The 16813-nt window shown below is 35.9% G+C and overlaps 1 protein-coding gene across 1 annotated transcript in view; it reads left to right on the forward strand.

Annotated features, from left to right (window-relative positions):
* The window catches only part of PRSS12 (protease, serine, 12 (neurotrypsin, motopsin)), a gene marked incomplete at its 5' end in the record, with an annotated part of 72926 nt that overhangs the window by 16039 nt on the left and 40074 nt on the right, over positions 1-16813 (forward strand). Inside the window, 2 exons of the mRNA XM_011977613.1 lie at positions 2201-2379; positions 6019-6169. Coding sequence (XP_011833003.1) covers positions 2201-2379; positions 6019-6169 — 330 coding nt within the window. The remainder of the gene's footprint in view (positions 1-2200; positions 2380-6018; positions 6170-16813) is intronic.

A 16813-nucleotide genomic window follows, 5' to 3' on the forward strand; every position in this document is an offset into this window, starting at 1 on the left:
AAGGATTTAATTCTAAAAATTATAATTTCTTAGAATTATAATGAATTAATTATAATTATTTTAATTACTAACTATAGTTAATTAATTAGCACAGCCTTAGCTGGTTGTTGACATTGGATTTTAGCTTTCTGCTTTTATCCACCCACAAGTTCCGTTTGTGTGTGAAAGGGGCAATGCTTACCTGTGCCCTTGTCCTTGATGGGGAAGTGGTGATGTCCCCAGGCCTTAGGTTTTGGTGCTGAGGAGGTCCTGTAGAAGATGGCAGCTTCTGTCAGCTCTGGCAGTGTCCTGCTGTCCTGAAGAGCTGCCAGCCTGGGAACTGGCTCCACTGTAACCCTAGGCACTGTCTTTAAAACAAGTCAGTATATTTTGAATTCATGAGTCACAGCATTTTTTTACCTTGTGCCATAGAGTTTCACCAGGAGCAGAAGGCTTCTTTTTGGGAAAACAGGTTTTTTGTTTTTCTTATTCTTTTGTTTTTGTGTCTCCTTTATATTTTCTAAGCACACTTAACATATGTTTTTTCTTGGCCTTTATCACCAGAGATCTTTAGAAAACATGGAAAATATTTTGTTATAAAAAAATACAGTCTAAAAGACTGAAAAAAAAAGTTTGCAGTTTGCAAGTATTTTGCATTAATAATCAGAGTGGTAATATGATGACACAAAATGAAGAAGTAGAACTTTAATTTACTAGATTTCTCATGTCTTCCCACTAGGAAGGTAAGGAATGAGTGTTGGGTAGAGGCAAAGCTTGAAGGCCTAAATTTTGCTTAGACTTTTGGTGCTGTTAGAACAATAAATAGGGTTACCATAGTAAATTAAAGTTAATTAATTATTTTGATGAGTTGATATAAATCAGGATGAAAGAAGGGGTAAGGCCAGAGCCTATAAAGTGTTATGGTGCTTGGAAATGTTAATTACTGTTTTTTATCATGAATACTTAGTCTGGCAAACAGACATTGGCAGGTGGGCAGGTCACAAAGAATGTTGATTTCATGCTTTTTCCTTTGAGGGGCAAGAGATGTAATACATTGGTAGGCTGATGTCAATGTCTTCCTTTATATACATACCTATTTGTGCTTTTATTACCCCAGAAAATCTGAAAGGAATAAAATTTTCTGTGAGATACAAAGAAACAAGAACGCTATAGTGGAGGTGTGAACTACTGTGTGTTTTATTAGTCTTTTGATTGATGAAAGTATGTGAACTATATTCGACAAACAAACTTCAGATAAGCTGATCCAGCTGCTTATATAGTATCATCTCTCAGTAGTCCATTAAAAAAAAAAAAGGAATTGCACAATAAAATCAGAGAAACCCAGCTGTATTGCTGTGAAGACACATTTACATTTTAGATATACCCCAAATGTTTAGTTTGGTTGATGGAATGCTGCAGCATGGAGACAATTGTAGAGATTACCATGTTAATCAGATAAGCATTTCGTCTTTTTAAAATTTAATGCCAGTTTGTACACAGCAGAGGTTACTTAAAAAAATATGTGGATTAGATGAGCTAAAAGCAAAGCCCGTCTGTATGCTATTATTTTCATTTTTTCTTTTTAAAATACTCTCCTGGTATTAGGAAAGAGATGCATGTTGCTATTTTATTACTTGGTTTCAAAGTCTTGCTAGCAAATACTATATACAGTGTAAGGTTTTAAAAATTATAAATGAATTGCTTCCCGTGATATTATTGTGCTTAAATGTAGTAATAATATTTTTGAAAATGCTAGCCTAGAATGTTAGAGTGAGAAAGAATCTTCAAGCATCCAGATTTTTCTTTTGGCACATTAGAAGACAAAGCCTTCGAGTTACTTGCAGCTTGGCATGACTTTTAGCTGAGTCCAGACTGGAGTCCAAGCGTCGCTGAAGCTTGTGACACACCTCTTGCACAAAGCCTTACTTTTGTATCTGCAGTACTTGGCCATTTTCTTCTAAATCAGTCATTGATGGTAAAGGCACATAAACTAGTTATTCAAGATTGATGAAAAGAATTCCATAGGTAGCAACCCACGTTGTGATCTGATGTTTTGATTTCCTTGAAATTTATGTAATATTTTGTGTTTTTCTTCTTTCTTTTTTCTTTTCTTCCATATTCATCTTTATTGATTTCTTCCATTTTTTTTTCAAATCCAAACGTTTTGATAAAAAATTTTGCCTACATTTGATAAACTTAGTATTGCTCATTGTACTTCCAGAGGAAAAGGAATAGCAAAACAAACCCCGTTTTCTGGACTGGGCCTTATTCCCGTTTATTGGAGCAATGTCCGTTGCCGAGGAGATGAAGAAAATATACTGCTTTGTGAAAAAGACATCTGGCAGGGTGGGGTGTGTCCTCAGAAGATGGCAGCTGCCGTCACGTGTAGCTTTTCCCGTGGTAAGAAAAAGAAAAAAGTTCTGTTGTTCTACTTTCATTATGTTTTAAACATGATTCCACATGATGAAAGTGTCTTAGTTAAATCATTTCCTTAAAAGAATTTAATGACAGAAGTAAGTCTTGAGTCAAAATATTTTACCATCTAATTAGTCTTCAATATGAGTACAGTTAATTTGAATTCCATTTGATTTTCCAATAGTATCTCATTTTTAACATATTTTCTATTTTATACAATTTGCTTAAATATTATATACTCTATATGTAATATATATACAGTATAATACATTGTATATGAAACACATATTTTAGTTTATATTTAGTTTATGATGGAATTTTAGTTTATATTTAGTTTATGATGGAATCAAGATGGAAGATAATCATGAAAGCAAATATAGAATACAGCAAATACAACAAAATATTTTTACTTTGTGTAATGCAATATAATCATGCCTTCAGTGTTCTTAGGGCTGTAGAGAGCACCTTCCCTAAAAATGGGTTGTTGGCTTGAATGAGGGCTTCTTCCAAGCTCCATAGAGTAGGTATGTGGTAATTGTCAGTATGGGTTCGGTATACAGATATGTCTATGTTCGTGGAAGTAGAGGAAGGAACAACTGCCTTTAAGATGGTGAAAGAGTTTTCTGGGTACCATGGTATATTTTAATGAATGATCACAACCTGAAGCTACCATACTCTCACAGTATCCCTTTTTGCATTTTCCTTGGTGATAGCAGCATGACCAGATATCCCAGGACTTGGAATGGTAGCAGTCAGCCCAGGACAGTGGTTTTTGTTTGAGTACAAGTATCAGGGGGAGGAATAAGGAAACTCCTACCACAAAACAGAGAGACCCAGTTTGGAGTAATTCCTCTGGATTGACTGGAAGAGCCAGTGGAGGGATATAGTCCAGATGTGTGCTCTGAGAACTGTAATCCTTTTTTTGGTTGGGAGAGGCGTGTGTTAAACCTTGATGTCTTGTAAGTTTTCCCTTTTCTTCTTTTGGTTCTCTACCTTTAGGTAATGCTACTTTTGCTAAATCCAATGCTGCTTCAAGGATGATGTGACTTGGGCCCAATAATTTATTGCTCTTTGTAGATTATTGGTTTTACTCTATGCTCAACCTGATTGATAAAATATTTTTCAAGTAGTAAAGTAAAAAATTTTAAAAACAATAATAATTTTTTTCAGGATGTGTATCTACATTTTTTACTCCTTCCACCTTCCATAATGTATACATCTGTTTACATTCTATTTGCAAAGATAATTTTATGGTCATCTATAAACATATGTAAAATATAGAAAGTTATGACAAATTGGAAGTGAGAATTTAAAAAGATTCTCTCATGGTAGGTTAAATGAGAATGTGGAGTTGTATAGCTGAAGTCAGCAAACATAGAGTTCACCTTAAGGGATAGTGATAGATCTTTGGTATACATCCCTTAAATTTGGGAGTTACACTTAGCATCTTGTCATTCTGTACTTGTAGCTCTTCCAACATTTACAAAGTAGAAGATTGCTTACAAGTTGGATACAGAAAATAGCAGCAATCTAAATGAAAACATGTGGGGAGTTTAATTTAATCTCTAAGCTAAACATGAGTCCCTTGGTTTACTGAATTTTCTTTCAAATGATTTTTGCGTTTGTTGGAAGGATAGGGCTGTTAACTAAATCTTGTCCTTGTGCTTTTCTGTATTTTTTATGTTTTAACAGTTATACAAAAAGAAAAAGAAACCACATTTTAAAATAAAACACAGCATAGAAAAATGAAAGGTGGTATGTCTTAAAGTCTAGGTTCTAGATAGTTTTACATTTTCTCTTAAAAATTTTTGTTTTTTTGTTTTCTCTAAGTGTACCAGGTGGGGAAAATATATTAAGAAATGTATACATGTTTTTCTATATTTTTTCTGTATTTTGCAAACTTTTAAAGGAAAAATAAACATCATAATTTGTGAGAATTATATTACCATCTTTCAGCCATGTATATTAAACCTGTCTTTATCCATTAACAAATTGTAAGTGCTAGTTAACTTATACAAGTAAACAGTATATGCAGATAGTCACTAATCTAAATTTCTGCTACAAAACTCAAATGTGAGTGCTTGCTTTGGCAGCACATGTGCAAAACTCAAATATGATATTTGAATTTAAGTGTGAATATCCAAATGCTGTTTACTGACTGCTACACTGTGGAAAATTAGAAACATATTTCATACAGATAAATGATTAGTGTTTGGCAAAAAGTACAACTAGACTTCATAATAGGGAACCAGCCTGTTTATTTTTATCATATTACATCCTTTATTCTAGTAAAATTAGACTGCTTTACTCTTTGCCAGACACATTCAGCTTTGTGCTTCTTTCTTTTGTTCATAATGTTCACGTGGCCTGAACACGCTTCCCTCATCTCTGACTTCCAAATCTCATCTATCTTGGCCCTCTTAAAAAACAGCTTTTTCACAAGTGATTCCCTAAGTACCCCCAACAATAAGTAAAGTCCTTTGGTTCTGAACCACTGTAGGGTTTTTTGATAATCTCTTGTCTGTACTCGGTTTATCTACGCCCTTAGGCAGTAAATTTCTTGAGGGCAGGGTCTGTTTGGTGTCCCTTCTAATGCCCTGCAGCACTGATCACAACATCTTATACAAGGCATATGTCTGATACCTGTTTGTTAATCAGAAATTAATGAGTGGATGTTGCTAATTATTTTTTCGTGTTTGGGGTATCTTTTCTAGGTTTATTTAACATTGCTTGTCAGTTGAGGCGGTCAATAAATAATTATTATATGCCTCTATATACTAGGTGCCTGAAATAGGTGAAAAGGAACGCAGTATTTCTGTCCTCATTCTAGCCAAGAGGAGAGAGACAATTGACATGTAAAGAGTAAATCAGCGACAATTTTAGATAAAAGTAAATACTCTCAGGAAGACACAATTAGGCAATGTAATAGGAAGTCCCTTAGTGTGCTGTCTTAGCCAGGGCGGAGATGAGACAGAGAAGTTCACAGTCTGACAAGGGCTAGATCAGGGCATTGTAGATTATGAGAATGTAGTCACATTTGGTGGTCCTTATCAGCGAAAATGGATATGAGCTGATTCATGCCCAAATGAAGTTTCAATATTGTTCTGTTGAGATACTGGCCATGATGTCCAGTAACTTGTTATAATGAATTAGATGTTAACTTTGACCCGATTTCTACAAATACATAAATAATTCTATACCGAAAAGAAGTATTTTATAGACATAAGTGTCATTCTCAATAATGACATATTGGTAATGTTCAAGTTACTATAAATAAAAAAAAATCAATGCCACCACCATAATACCATAAAAATCAAACACGTTTCCAGTAACGTGCAGCTTTTCAGTGTGCCTTTTCTGGTTTCTGAGGTTGTTGGGGAAAAGTACATTTAAACACATTTCCTCCTGAGAATTATTTGTATTCATATAATTCAATTTGGGATATTTTAATTGATCAAGATTATATATATATATATATATATATATATATCTCCATATCACTGGTGTGGCTTAGTAAACATTATTTAATTATTGAGAATGGCAAAAAATATAGAATATATACCTAATCTTATCAATCAGTGCAAATGCATAGGTTTTGCTGATTTTTAATTTCACATTGCACAGGCCCAGCGTTCCCCATCATTCGCCTTGTTGGAGGCAGCAGTGTGCATGAAGGCCGGGTGGAGCTCTACCATGCTGGCCAGTGGGGAACCGTCTGTGATGACCAATGGGATGATGCTGATGCAGAAGTGATCTGCAGGCAGCTAGGCCTCAGGTTTGTTTTTACTACTTTTGTTTTGCTTAAACTTTTGAATCTATTATTTCCATACCCAAAGGCAGGTGCTGTTTGTTTAAATTGCACATTTCCTTGAACAAATAGAAAAAGTTACCTTTTGATCTTTGTAGTAGGGCTGTAGGCTTCCAGAAGAGCAGTTACATGTACTCTGTAGGTTTAACCTGCTTGTATCTGAATTAGGCTGATTTTATGTCACTAAGAATCTAAGCTTTTACTACTTCTCATTAGTAGTCTTTATGTTACTCCCAGGTAGTAACCAGCGCTGTAAACTATAGTGACATAATCAAATTCCATACGATGAAACACTGGTTGTTACCTTGTAACTCAAATTTAACTTCTAGTCTGGAAATATTGTCTAAACTTTTGAACTGCACTTCCTTGTTAGGTATGTGCTTAGAACGAAGGATGTTTATTAATGTACAGAGGAAATAATTCTCCTGTAGGGTTGGAAAGGAATCCGATGTCATGAAAATAGCAGTCTGAAAATCGACATTCCAGGTTGCCTCAGTTGGGATTATTCTGGAATATTATAATATTAGACCTTCTAATCCCTCTGTTTAGTGATTCTGAACATTGGTGTAACAAGCCTGAAAGTTTCTGTAAAATTATATTGGAAGATCTTTTAAAAGTTAATCATTTTCTTTAATTTTAAAAATATTTCATTTAGTAAATATTTCATTTAGCACTGAGGGGCCAATGATGGGAGGCCTGTTCTTCCCTGTCTATTGTGTTCAGTTAACCATAATCCTTGACTGGAGCTTGTTGAACCTTGAACAGTTTTTACGGTTCAATTTTCTTGCAATTTTTTTTAATAATTGGCTCTCTTTTTCAAAACTCTATGTTATACTGAAGTATTTTAAAGTAAAATATAGACATTTTAACACTTTGTCTATAAACACTTCAGCATGCATCTCTTACAAATAAGAACATTGTTCTATGTAGCCAAATTATCATTATCACAACTAATCGTTGGTAATCATTTTTAATATTGTCTAATACTTCATCTTATTCAAATTTTCAGAGTTGCCCCTACAGTGTCCTTGACAGATGGTTTGTCTGAAGCAGAATTTAGTCCAGGACCAATCTGGGTATTATGTTCCTTCAGTCTCTTTTACTCTATAAAGGCCTGGGTTTTTGGTTGTTGCTGGGTTTTTTTGGTTTGGTTTGATTTGGTTCGGTTTTTCCGTAATGCTGACTTGTTGAAGAGCCCAGGCCAGTTGTTTTGGAGAAGGTGCCATCTTCTGAATTTGTCTCATTTTTTTGCTTCTGGTGTCATTTAGTTTACTCCTCTGGTTCTTGTAATTCATAAAATTAGAGTTTAGGTTTAAAGCTTGATTAGATCAAAGCAAACATTTTGTCTGGAAATCATCACAGGTGATGTATTCTCATCTTGCATTTCACCAGGAGTCACAAGAAGCTCTAGTTTTCCCCACAAATGAGGCTGAAATTGAGCACTGGTTTAAGTGACATCAGCCTGATCCTTCACTGTAAAGTTAGATATCCCCCTGTAACTGACTATGGGACCTAAATGCTAATTTATAGTTCACATGTGGGACAGGAACAAACACGACATATCCTGTGTCAACAGGTTTTGCTATGATTACTGGCATTGTTTACTACGGTATGATCACTTACTTTGGGTTGGTCAGGAATACGGCCTCTTGGTTTCTTTTGAAAAAACTAACAAGTACGTTTTTGAGACAAGATTTTTAAAAGTGTTTTGACTGGGCGTCAATTTCAAAAGCAGTTTTCTCAAAGTTTCCTGATGCTTGCTGTTGGAGTCAGCATAGCATATGATTATGAGCATGTGTTCTGGACTCTGAAAAACCTGCATTTAAATCCCACTTTTGGAGTTGAGAAAAGCTACAGAATATCTCTTAGTTGCAGTTTTCTCATCTGTAATGTATTTCTTAATTTATAGGGTTTTGTGTCTACAAGCAGTTAGCACACATAGTAAGTACCATATACATTGGCTATCAAGGGCGCTCGAATTAGGTACTGTTATATTTTAAAGATGTTGTTAAACATTCACAGTAACCAGCATTTGGTAGTGACAGAACATCAAACACTATTGCTCTATCTGGAACTTCTGTTTAGTTAGCTGTATCTATGAACTTCTATATTTTTAAAACCCTCTAATGTGTATATACATGTGTATTCACTGGCTTATCAGTTACATGTTCAGTGATGTGCTAATTGATTTTCATGTGAGTTATTAAGAAACCTATGTCTTTGCCAAAAATATTAAGAACTTTAAAGGTATAGTAACAGCATGTTTAATATTATCAATTACAATATGGATTATTCTAAGTTTAAGGTATAAGGCATTTTTGATTATTGGTATATTTCTGTAGGTAAAGGCAAGCTTTTGTTGCTTAGAAAAATGCATAGAACATTTAAGTGACACACTGAATATTAGTTACATTACAATTATTGAAGTGATTCCAAAAATTCTTGTTATGGCCAGGTGCAGTGGCTCATGCTTTAGGAGGCCAAGGTGGGAGGATAGGTTGAAGACTAGCCTGGGCAGTATAGACAGATCCTGTGTATAGGATGGGCACGGTGGCTCACGCCTGTAATCCCAGCACTTTGCGAGACTGAGGCGGGTGGATCACGAGGTCAGGAGTTTGAGACCAGCCTGTCCAACATGGTGAAACCCCATCTCTACTAAAAATATAAAAATTAGCTGGGTGTGGTGGTGGGCACCTATAATCCCAGCTACTCAGGAGGCTGAGGCAGGAGAATTGCTTGAACCCAGGAGGCAGAGGTTGCAGTGAGCTGAGATCGTACCTCTGTACTCCAGCCTGGGCTAACAGAGCAAGACTCCGTTTCAAAAAAAAAAACAAAAACAAAAAAAGAAAAAATTAGCCAGGTGTGGTGGAGCACAACTGTAGTCCCGACCACTAGGAAGGCTGAGGTGGGAGAATTACTTGAGCCCAGGAGGTTAAGGCTGCTGTGAGCCATAATCACATCACAATACTCCAGCCTGGATGAGACAGCAAGACTCTCTTTCTAAAGTATAAAAATAGAAATTCATGTTGTAATGTAGAGTTCTTTCTTGAGAGACAAATATTTTTTTCACTTAAATAGAAACAGTTTTTAAACAAAGGCCATGTTGACAAGGATAGTCAGTTACATAGAAAGAACGTAGAGATAGAAAGAATCGCAAGGAATGCCATATAAATGTTGAACACACTCATGGGTTAAATAAAGTATTAACGCCTTTCTCAAACACTAGCTCATTACTGCTTTTCGTATGAGAGGATTCTTTGGAAAAGTGATTAAAATATACAAGCAAAAGTCCTCCACAAGCACTTGTAACAAATAACAATCCAGCTTTATAGAGATTTGTTTTTATTATAAGTACTCTGATGACATTCTTCGTTTACCTTTCTTGTACTTGATTTTATAGTTCTCTCATAAGTTTGCATTAAAGCAGTACTCTACAACTCTTCTTTCTCTATAATTTGTTTTGCTCATTTAAAGGCTAAGTACTTTCAGATGAGGATCGTTTTTGAATGGCACAGGGTTGATAGCAGACACATAATTGTTGCTTGTCTCAATTTATGATTCATTCTTAAGCAAATTTCATCTCAGTCTTACTGCTTTATTGAATTCCCACAGGGAAACTACATCATGCTTTTCTGGAGTAGTAGTTACAGTTTCTTTATGAGATGCTGTCATTGTTGACCTTCATCTTTTAATGGTATCTGTATATTTTGGTAGCTGGCGAGCTTCCTAAATACAAAAGGAATTATTATACTTAAGATACTTAAATTTGATTAACCCAGAACTTGGAGAAAGATGAGCAGCGAGAAAGGAGGCAGCCAGATGTTAGAAAATTAGATAACTTGAGAACGCATATGTACCCAGTGAAGTTTAGTTGGAGACATTTTCATTAAAGTTCCTTTTTATGTGCTTAACATTAAAGCATTTTCCGTGTCTTTCAAAACTCTTAAAAGCATAGCTTTGTACTGTGAGATCACATTTTATTTTGTGGATGTGCCATAATTTACATGGGAATTTAAAAATTGTGGATACTTTCTTTCCTTTTAGGGTGCTTTCCTTTTTACATTTTTGCTCTAAAATTATATAGAACCATATTATTGAGTAGTAGAATACAAATTCTTCCCGTATAAATTACTCTCTAAAAATTGTTTTTTTGCCAGGCATGGTGGCTCACGCCTATAATCCCAACACTTCGTGGGGCCGAAGTGGGAGGACTGCTTGAGCCCAGTAGTTCCAGACCAGCCTTGGCAACATAGTGAGACCCCCATCTCTACAAGAAAGAAAAAAAAAAGCCGGTTGTGGTGGCACACACTGGTGGTCCCAGCTACTCGGAGGCTGAGGTGGGAGAATCGTGAGTCCAGGAGGTTGAAGCTACAGTGAGGTGCAGTTGCACCACTGTACTCCAGCGTGGGTGACAGAGTGAGACCTTGTTTCAAAAAAAAATTTTTTTTCTTTGCTCTTTTATTTTACTGTTCATTAAATTTTAAAAAAACATTGTATAAACCAAGCTTGTCCAACCCACAGCCCGCAGGCCATATGCAGCCCAGGATGGCTTTGAACGTGGCCCAACACAAATTCATAAGCTTTTTAAAAACTTATTTATTTATTTATTTATTTATTTTAGATCATCAACTATTGTTAGTGTTAGTCTATTTCATGTGTGGCCCAGGGAAGCCAAAAGATTGGACACCCCTGGTATAAACTTTACAACAAAGATAGCCTGGTGCATGGAATTATTGAGCAGGAAAGATAACTTATTTAACAGTTGAGAAAGTTAGGCCCACTGAGATAACACAGTATTCCTGAAGTCTGTTAGTGGGAGGCAGAGTCTTGAGGTTTATGGCTCCCGGTTTAAGATTTTTTCATTTATGTTACATTATTTGTAAAATGGTCAGGTGTTAATAAGAATAAATACAAATATAGGACTGAAAGAAATAGGGAAGTCAAGAGAGAAAGTTACGTTTAAGAAGAAAATGATACTGAACGTGTTTTAGATAGACTGTATTTGAGGTGCCGTCAGTCATCAATTGACAGCGTTCCAGGAGGCTGCAAGAATGCCCAGTGTTTCGGTCTGCTCTGTAGTCTGACAAACTTTACCATCTAGTAGTAGTGTAATGTTGGACAAGTTATTTAATTTTTAAGCCTCAGTTTCCTTATCAGTAAATTTGGTGTAATAGCATCATTGGGTTGTAGGGAGGATGAAATGAGTTAATATGTCTAAAAGCACTGTTAGACCAGTGCAGGCATACAGGAAGCATTTGATACACACAACTATCATTATTGGAGATGGCGGAGTTTTTTTTCTAGAGAGAAATCTAGGATATTAAAAAGGAGTTTTTTCATCCATGGATTACAAACTCTGGATGTGGCACAAACTGATACTTGCAGTTAAAGAGTCAATGTTTTATAACCTAATAAATAATTATGTTGTGCAATAGAATGGCCTCACTGTATTCTAGGTCTACCTCAAAGCAGTAGCTAAGCCTGGGGATTGAGTTAGTCAGATGGTACCATTTATTTGGCCTTTTTCTGTGTATGTAAGGGGGAAACAAAAACAAAAATTTTGTATTAATACAATTTGATGAGCTAAATAGATTCTAGAATATTTTGAATAGGGATTGGAAATAGAACCAGTTCAGTAAGTGTTTACTGGGGATTGCTATTATGTAGATCAAATATCTTTACATCAAAATAACTCAGGGTATTAGATAGAGTACCTCTGCCCAAAAATTTATTTACAGATTGTCAGAGGGTAAAAAAGTAGGCAACACTACAGATTTTATTACAGATGAACTGCTGGGGCTGGCGTGGAAATAATTTCCATAAAGGACAGAGAACACACAGTTTTATCAGATTCACATCTACTTGAACAGTTCGCGAGTTTTATGTTGATTTCCTCAGTATTGTAATTCATGACTCTTTAAAAGCAGAGTCATCAATTACTTTGGTATTCTCCTGAAAGCCAGCACTGTTCTGAGTACCAGGAAATACTAGTGACTGACTGCAGAAATGTGTGGATATGGAAATATTATTTTCTTAAATAAACTAAAAAGTTAGCTGGAAAACCTGATTTTGTGTTACATTATAGTTTCCTGGTGAATGTTTTTTGTTGTTGTTCTCAAGTTTATTCTGCTGGTTATTCTGAGTAGTTTATTTTAAACATTTTTGTATCATTAAAATAATAAAAATACAGAAATGGATAAGAAGAAAATAAAATACGCAAGTAGTGCCTTTTTTTTTTTTTTTTTTTAATTTTTCAGTTTTTCATGGGTATACTGGACTCTCATAATGAGCATAGTACCCATGGGTAGTTTTTCAACCCACAACTCTCATCTCCCAATAGTCTGCAGTGTCTGTTGCTCTCATGTTTATGTCCATGTGTGTTCAATATTTGGCTCCCACATGTTCTCACATGTGGTACTTAGTTTTCTGTTCCTGTGTTAATTCAGTTAGGATTATGGCCTCCAGCTTCGTCCATATTGCTGCTCATCAATGGTGGATTGAATAAAGAGATATTGGCACATGTATGCCATAGAATACCATGTAGCCATAAAAAAGAATGAAACTGCACTGGCCGTGGTGGCTCACGCCTGTAATCCCAGCACTTTGGCAGGCTGAGGCGGGTGGATCACAATGTCAGGAGTTCGAGACCAGCCTAACCAACATAGTGAAACTCCATCTTTACTAAAAATACAAAAATTAGCCGGGCACGGTAGTACGTCCCTGTAATCCCAGCTACTGGGGAGGTTGAGGCAGGAGAATCGCTTGAACCCGGGAGGCGGAGGTTGTAGTGAGCTGAGATCGTGCCACTGTACTCCAGCCTGGGTGACAGAGACTCCGTCTTCAAAAAACAAAAACAAAAACAAAACAAAAGAATGAAACCATGTCCTTTGCACCAAGCGGTGTTTTCAGAGAAGATTTAAAAATACATAGCATCCCCAGAGTCAATGTTTGGGGCTTCTACTCTCCTATCTTATAATCTCCTTTAAAGAATGGGCCTAGTTCAAAGGCAATTAACCAGATCTTTTGCTTTTTCCTTGAATGTGTGTCATATAATAATTAATGTATTTGAAACACAATATACTTCAGCTCCCCTTTCTCAGCCTATCAGAGTATTCTCAGCCAAAGCATGACTTTAGGGTTTGTTTGTTACGTTTTCTAGGGAATTAAAAAGACTTCAGTTGGTTGTCTTTTTGCCTAAAAATTGTATGAAAGTGATATTAATATTTTAAATCTCCAAAAATATGATAGGTAAACATGCACTGTTGTTTAATTTTACTACTAGTGATCTTGAGCATCTTATCCTGTGGTCATTGGCCATGGATATTTCTTCTCCTGTGAATAGTTGGATCCTCTCTATTGTCTATTTTTAAGTTGGTTGCTTTGTCTTTCATTAAAATATAGTAATATCCTTGCACTTTGATAGGCTGAGGTGGGAAGATTGCTTGAGTTCAGGAGTTTGAGGCCAGACTGGGCAACATGGAGAAACCCTGTCTCTACAAAAAATATAAAAATTAGCCAGGCATGGTGGCATGTGCCTGTAGTCTCAGCTACTTGGGAGGCTGAGGTGAGAGGATGACTTGAGCCTGGGAGGCAGAGTTTGCAGTGACCCAAGATTGTGCCACTGGAATCCAGCCTGAGTGACAGAACCAGACCCTGTCTTTAAAAAAAACTATCTATCTAGATATATATACAAACATATTTATTTAAATAAACTGTAACTGAAATGTGTGTGCATGTGTATGTGTATATATAAAATAAGTTATTACTATTATTCATTTCTAGGAGTTTTTTTTTTTTGCAAATTGCAAATGTTTCTTCCAGCTTGTTGGTTTGCATTTTGACTCTGATTATGGTGTGTTCTGCTGTATGGTAGTTTTCAATTTGTATGTGGTTAAATTTAACTTTTTTAGTTTTTATTTTCTGACTTCTGGGTTTCCTAGGAATTCTCTCTTACATCCAATATTATAAGAACTAAGAACTATGTTCCTATATTTTAGTGTAGTAACTTTTTAGTTTTCTTTATTTTCTTTCTTCTTTCCCTCCCTCCTCCTCTCTTTCTCTTTCTTCCTCTTCCTTCTTTCTCCCTCCCTCCTTTCTTTCTTTTCTTTTTTTCCCTATATTTAAGCCATCTGGATTTCATCTTTTTGTTGAGTTTGGGATCAATTTTATATTCTTCCATATTGGTCCCAGGTTTCCTTATAGCACCTAATCATGGCTCAATGAATTATACTCATTGAAATTTTCTTCAATTGATTTTTTTTTTTTTTTGGTGGCATTTATCTTAGGGCAAAGATCCAAGAAGCCTGTTAATCTGCCTTTCTCTAGAGCTTTCCTATCTGGCTTCTCCATCAGTCATCCTGTCTCCTATTTTGTCCTTCAACTCTCAGTGATCTCTAAGTCAGTTTCCATATTTGCTTTCATTAATCTCTTTGCTCTAGAGCAGGGGTCTGCAAACTTTTTCTGTAAAGGGCGAGAGTACATAGACTTTGCAACTATCCAGCTGGGCCATTGTAGCATGAAAGCAGCCACAGACAATAACTTAGGAATGCATGTGGCATCGTTCCAATAAAACTTGGTTTCTGGACAGTAAAATTTGGATCTCGCTTGATTTTTCACATCACAAATTATATTCTTATTTTGATATTTTTCCTGGCATTTGTAAAATTTAAAAACCACTCAGCTGACGAGCAATATAAAAACAGATAGCGTGCTGGATTTGGTGCACAGGTCATGTTTTGCTGACCTCTCCTCTAGGGCGTAGGGCTTCTTCCCTCCTGTCCTGTATCTTCCCTGTAAAAAGGAGCCACAGGTCTCAGGCAGGCACATAACTCCAAGCAGTTTTCTTCTTTCAACCAATATTAGCATATTCATAAACATATTACAAACAATACATTTCAGTTACCCTCCATCCCCAAATTCTGGGAATTACAGCTTTTACATGACTTTTGAATTTCATTTTCTGTGAGTGTTAAACTGCTCCCTTGTTTAATTTATTGTAATCTTTTTTTTTTTTTTTTAAATGGAGTCTTGCTGTGTCACCCAGGCAGGCTGGAGTGCAGTGGTGCAATCTTGGCTCACTGCAACCTCCACCTCCAAAGTTCGAGTGATTTTCCTGCCACAGCCTCCCAAGTAGCAGGAATTACAGATGCCACCATGCCTAGCTAATTTTTGTACTTTTAGTAGAGACAGGGTTTCACTACATTGACCAGGCTGGTCTCAAAACTCCTGACCTCAGGTGATCCACCCACCTTGGCCTCCAAGCTGGGATTATAGCTGTGAGCCACGGTGCCCAGCCTACTGTAAGTGTTTTATGAACTTTTTTTTTTTTTTCTGGGAGAGGGTATTTTTTCTACTATAAGTGATCTTTAAAACAGTTGAACTTTTTTCACAGCCTTGTACACTACTATTGCAAGATCATTTTGTTTTAAAACATATTTTTCTAGGAACGTCAGTGCTTTAATTGCACAAAATGTTTTATTTTGGCACAATAGCTTTTTTAAATATAATACTTTATGTGCATTAAAATATTTGAAAATGTTTGCCTCTGATTAGATATATCTCTATCACAGGAAAATCTGAAGTTTAGTGATGCAAGTCAGAGCTTACTTAATAGTCTTCTGGGCCATAACCTTATAATCTGTAATAAAAAATAACACATACATGCATTTGTTCAGTCTCTTATAGGCCATAAATTCTTCCATAAATATTTCTTTGAAATTTACTTTAAAATAAATAAATAAATGAAACAACATTAAAACCAGAAAGTGTTAAGATACTGATTGATTCTCCCTTCCTTACCATTCCCCCAACTTTACTTTTTGGGGATGAAGGAAAGCAACAACTATGGTGTTTGTTTAAATACCAAACAGTCTTTAGATAAATTGTTTAGCAGTGAAAAATACGTTATTTATCAACTGTCGGGGGTACGTGGGGATTCCTTAACAGTGCCAGAAGAGAGAAGTGAAGTAGCATTTATTGAGCTCCTACTTTGCATCAGTGTAATTCCTACAACCCTGCAAGTTAGCCGTTATCATCCCTGTATTCAGCTGTTGCATCCTAAGCCTGGAAGGTTTTAGTAACTTCCCCAAGGTAGCCCAGCTTGTTGAAGGTAGAGCCCAGATTGGAAGCTCAGAGTCTGTGTCCACATATACTCCTCCACTTCAAAGATTGAGCTTAGAAAAAATAAACTTTTTGACATAGTCAGTAATACACAAGTATTTATACATGATTAGTGCACTCTTCTATAGGCATATAGACATGCTTCGAAACAACTGAAAACTTTATTTGGAACAATTCTATTAATTGAGCATTTATTGCCTCTTTCTGGAGTAGACATGACTTTCTGTTCTGTCATTACATTTCCCTTAGCAAAACAAACAAATTCACTCACAAAATTGTCATTTTGACAATATCATTTGTGTTAGGATTCCTTTGTGTTAGGACTCCAATCAGCATTTGTGTTAGAATTCCAAATGTTTTCCTCACATTTGTCCTATTAGTTCTAGATACTAGTCTTTAATTTTTGTTGGGGCAGATTGCTCAGAGTCCACTGTGTTACAAACATCAGATAGTGATCCAAGTGCCAGGATTCTAAATTTTAAAATGTTAACT

This window comes from Mandrillus leucophaeus, unplaced genomic scaffold (assembly GCF_000951045.1).
Source record: "Mandrillus leucophaeus isolate KB7577 unplaced genomic scaffold, Mleu.le_1.0 Scaffold181, whole genome shotgun sequence".
NCBI lineage: Eukaryota > Metazoa > Chordata > Mammalia > Primates > Cercopithecidae > Mandrillus > Mandrillus leucophaeus.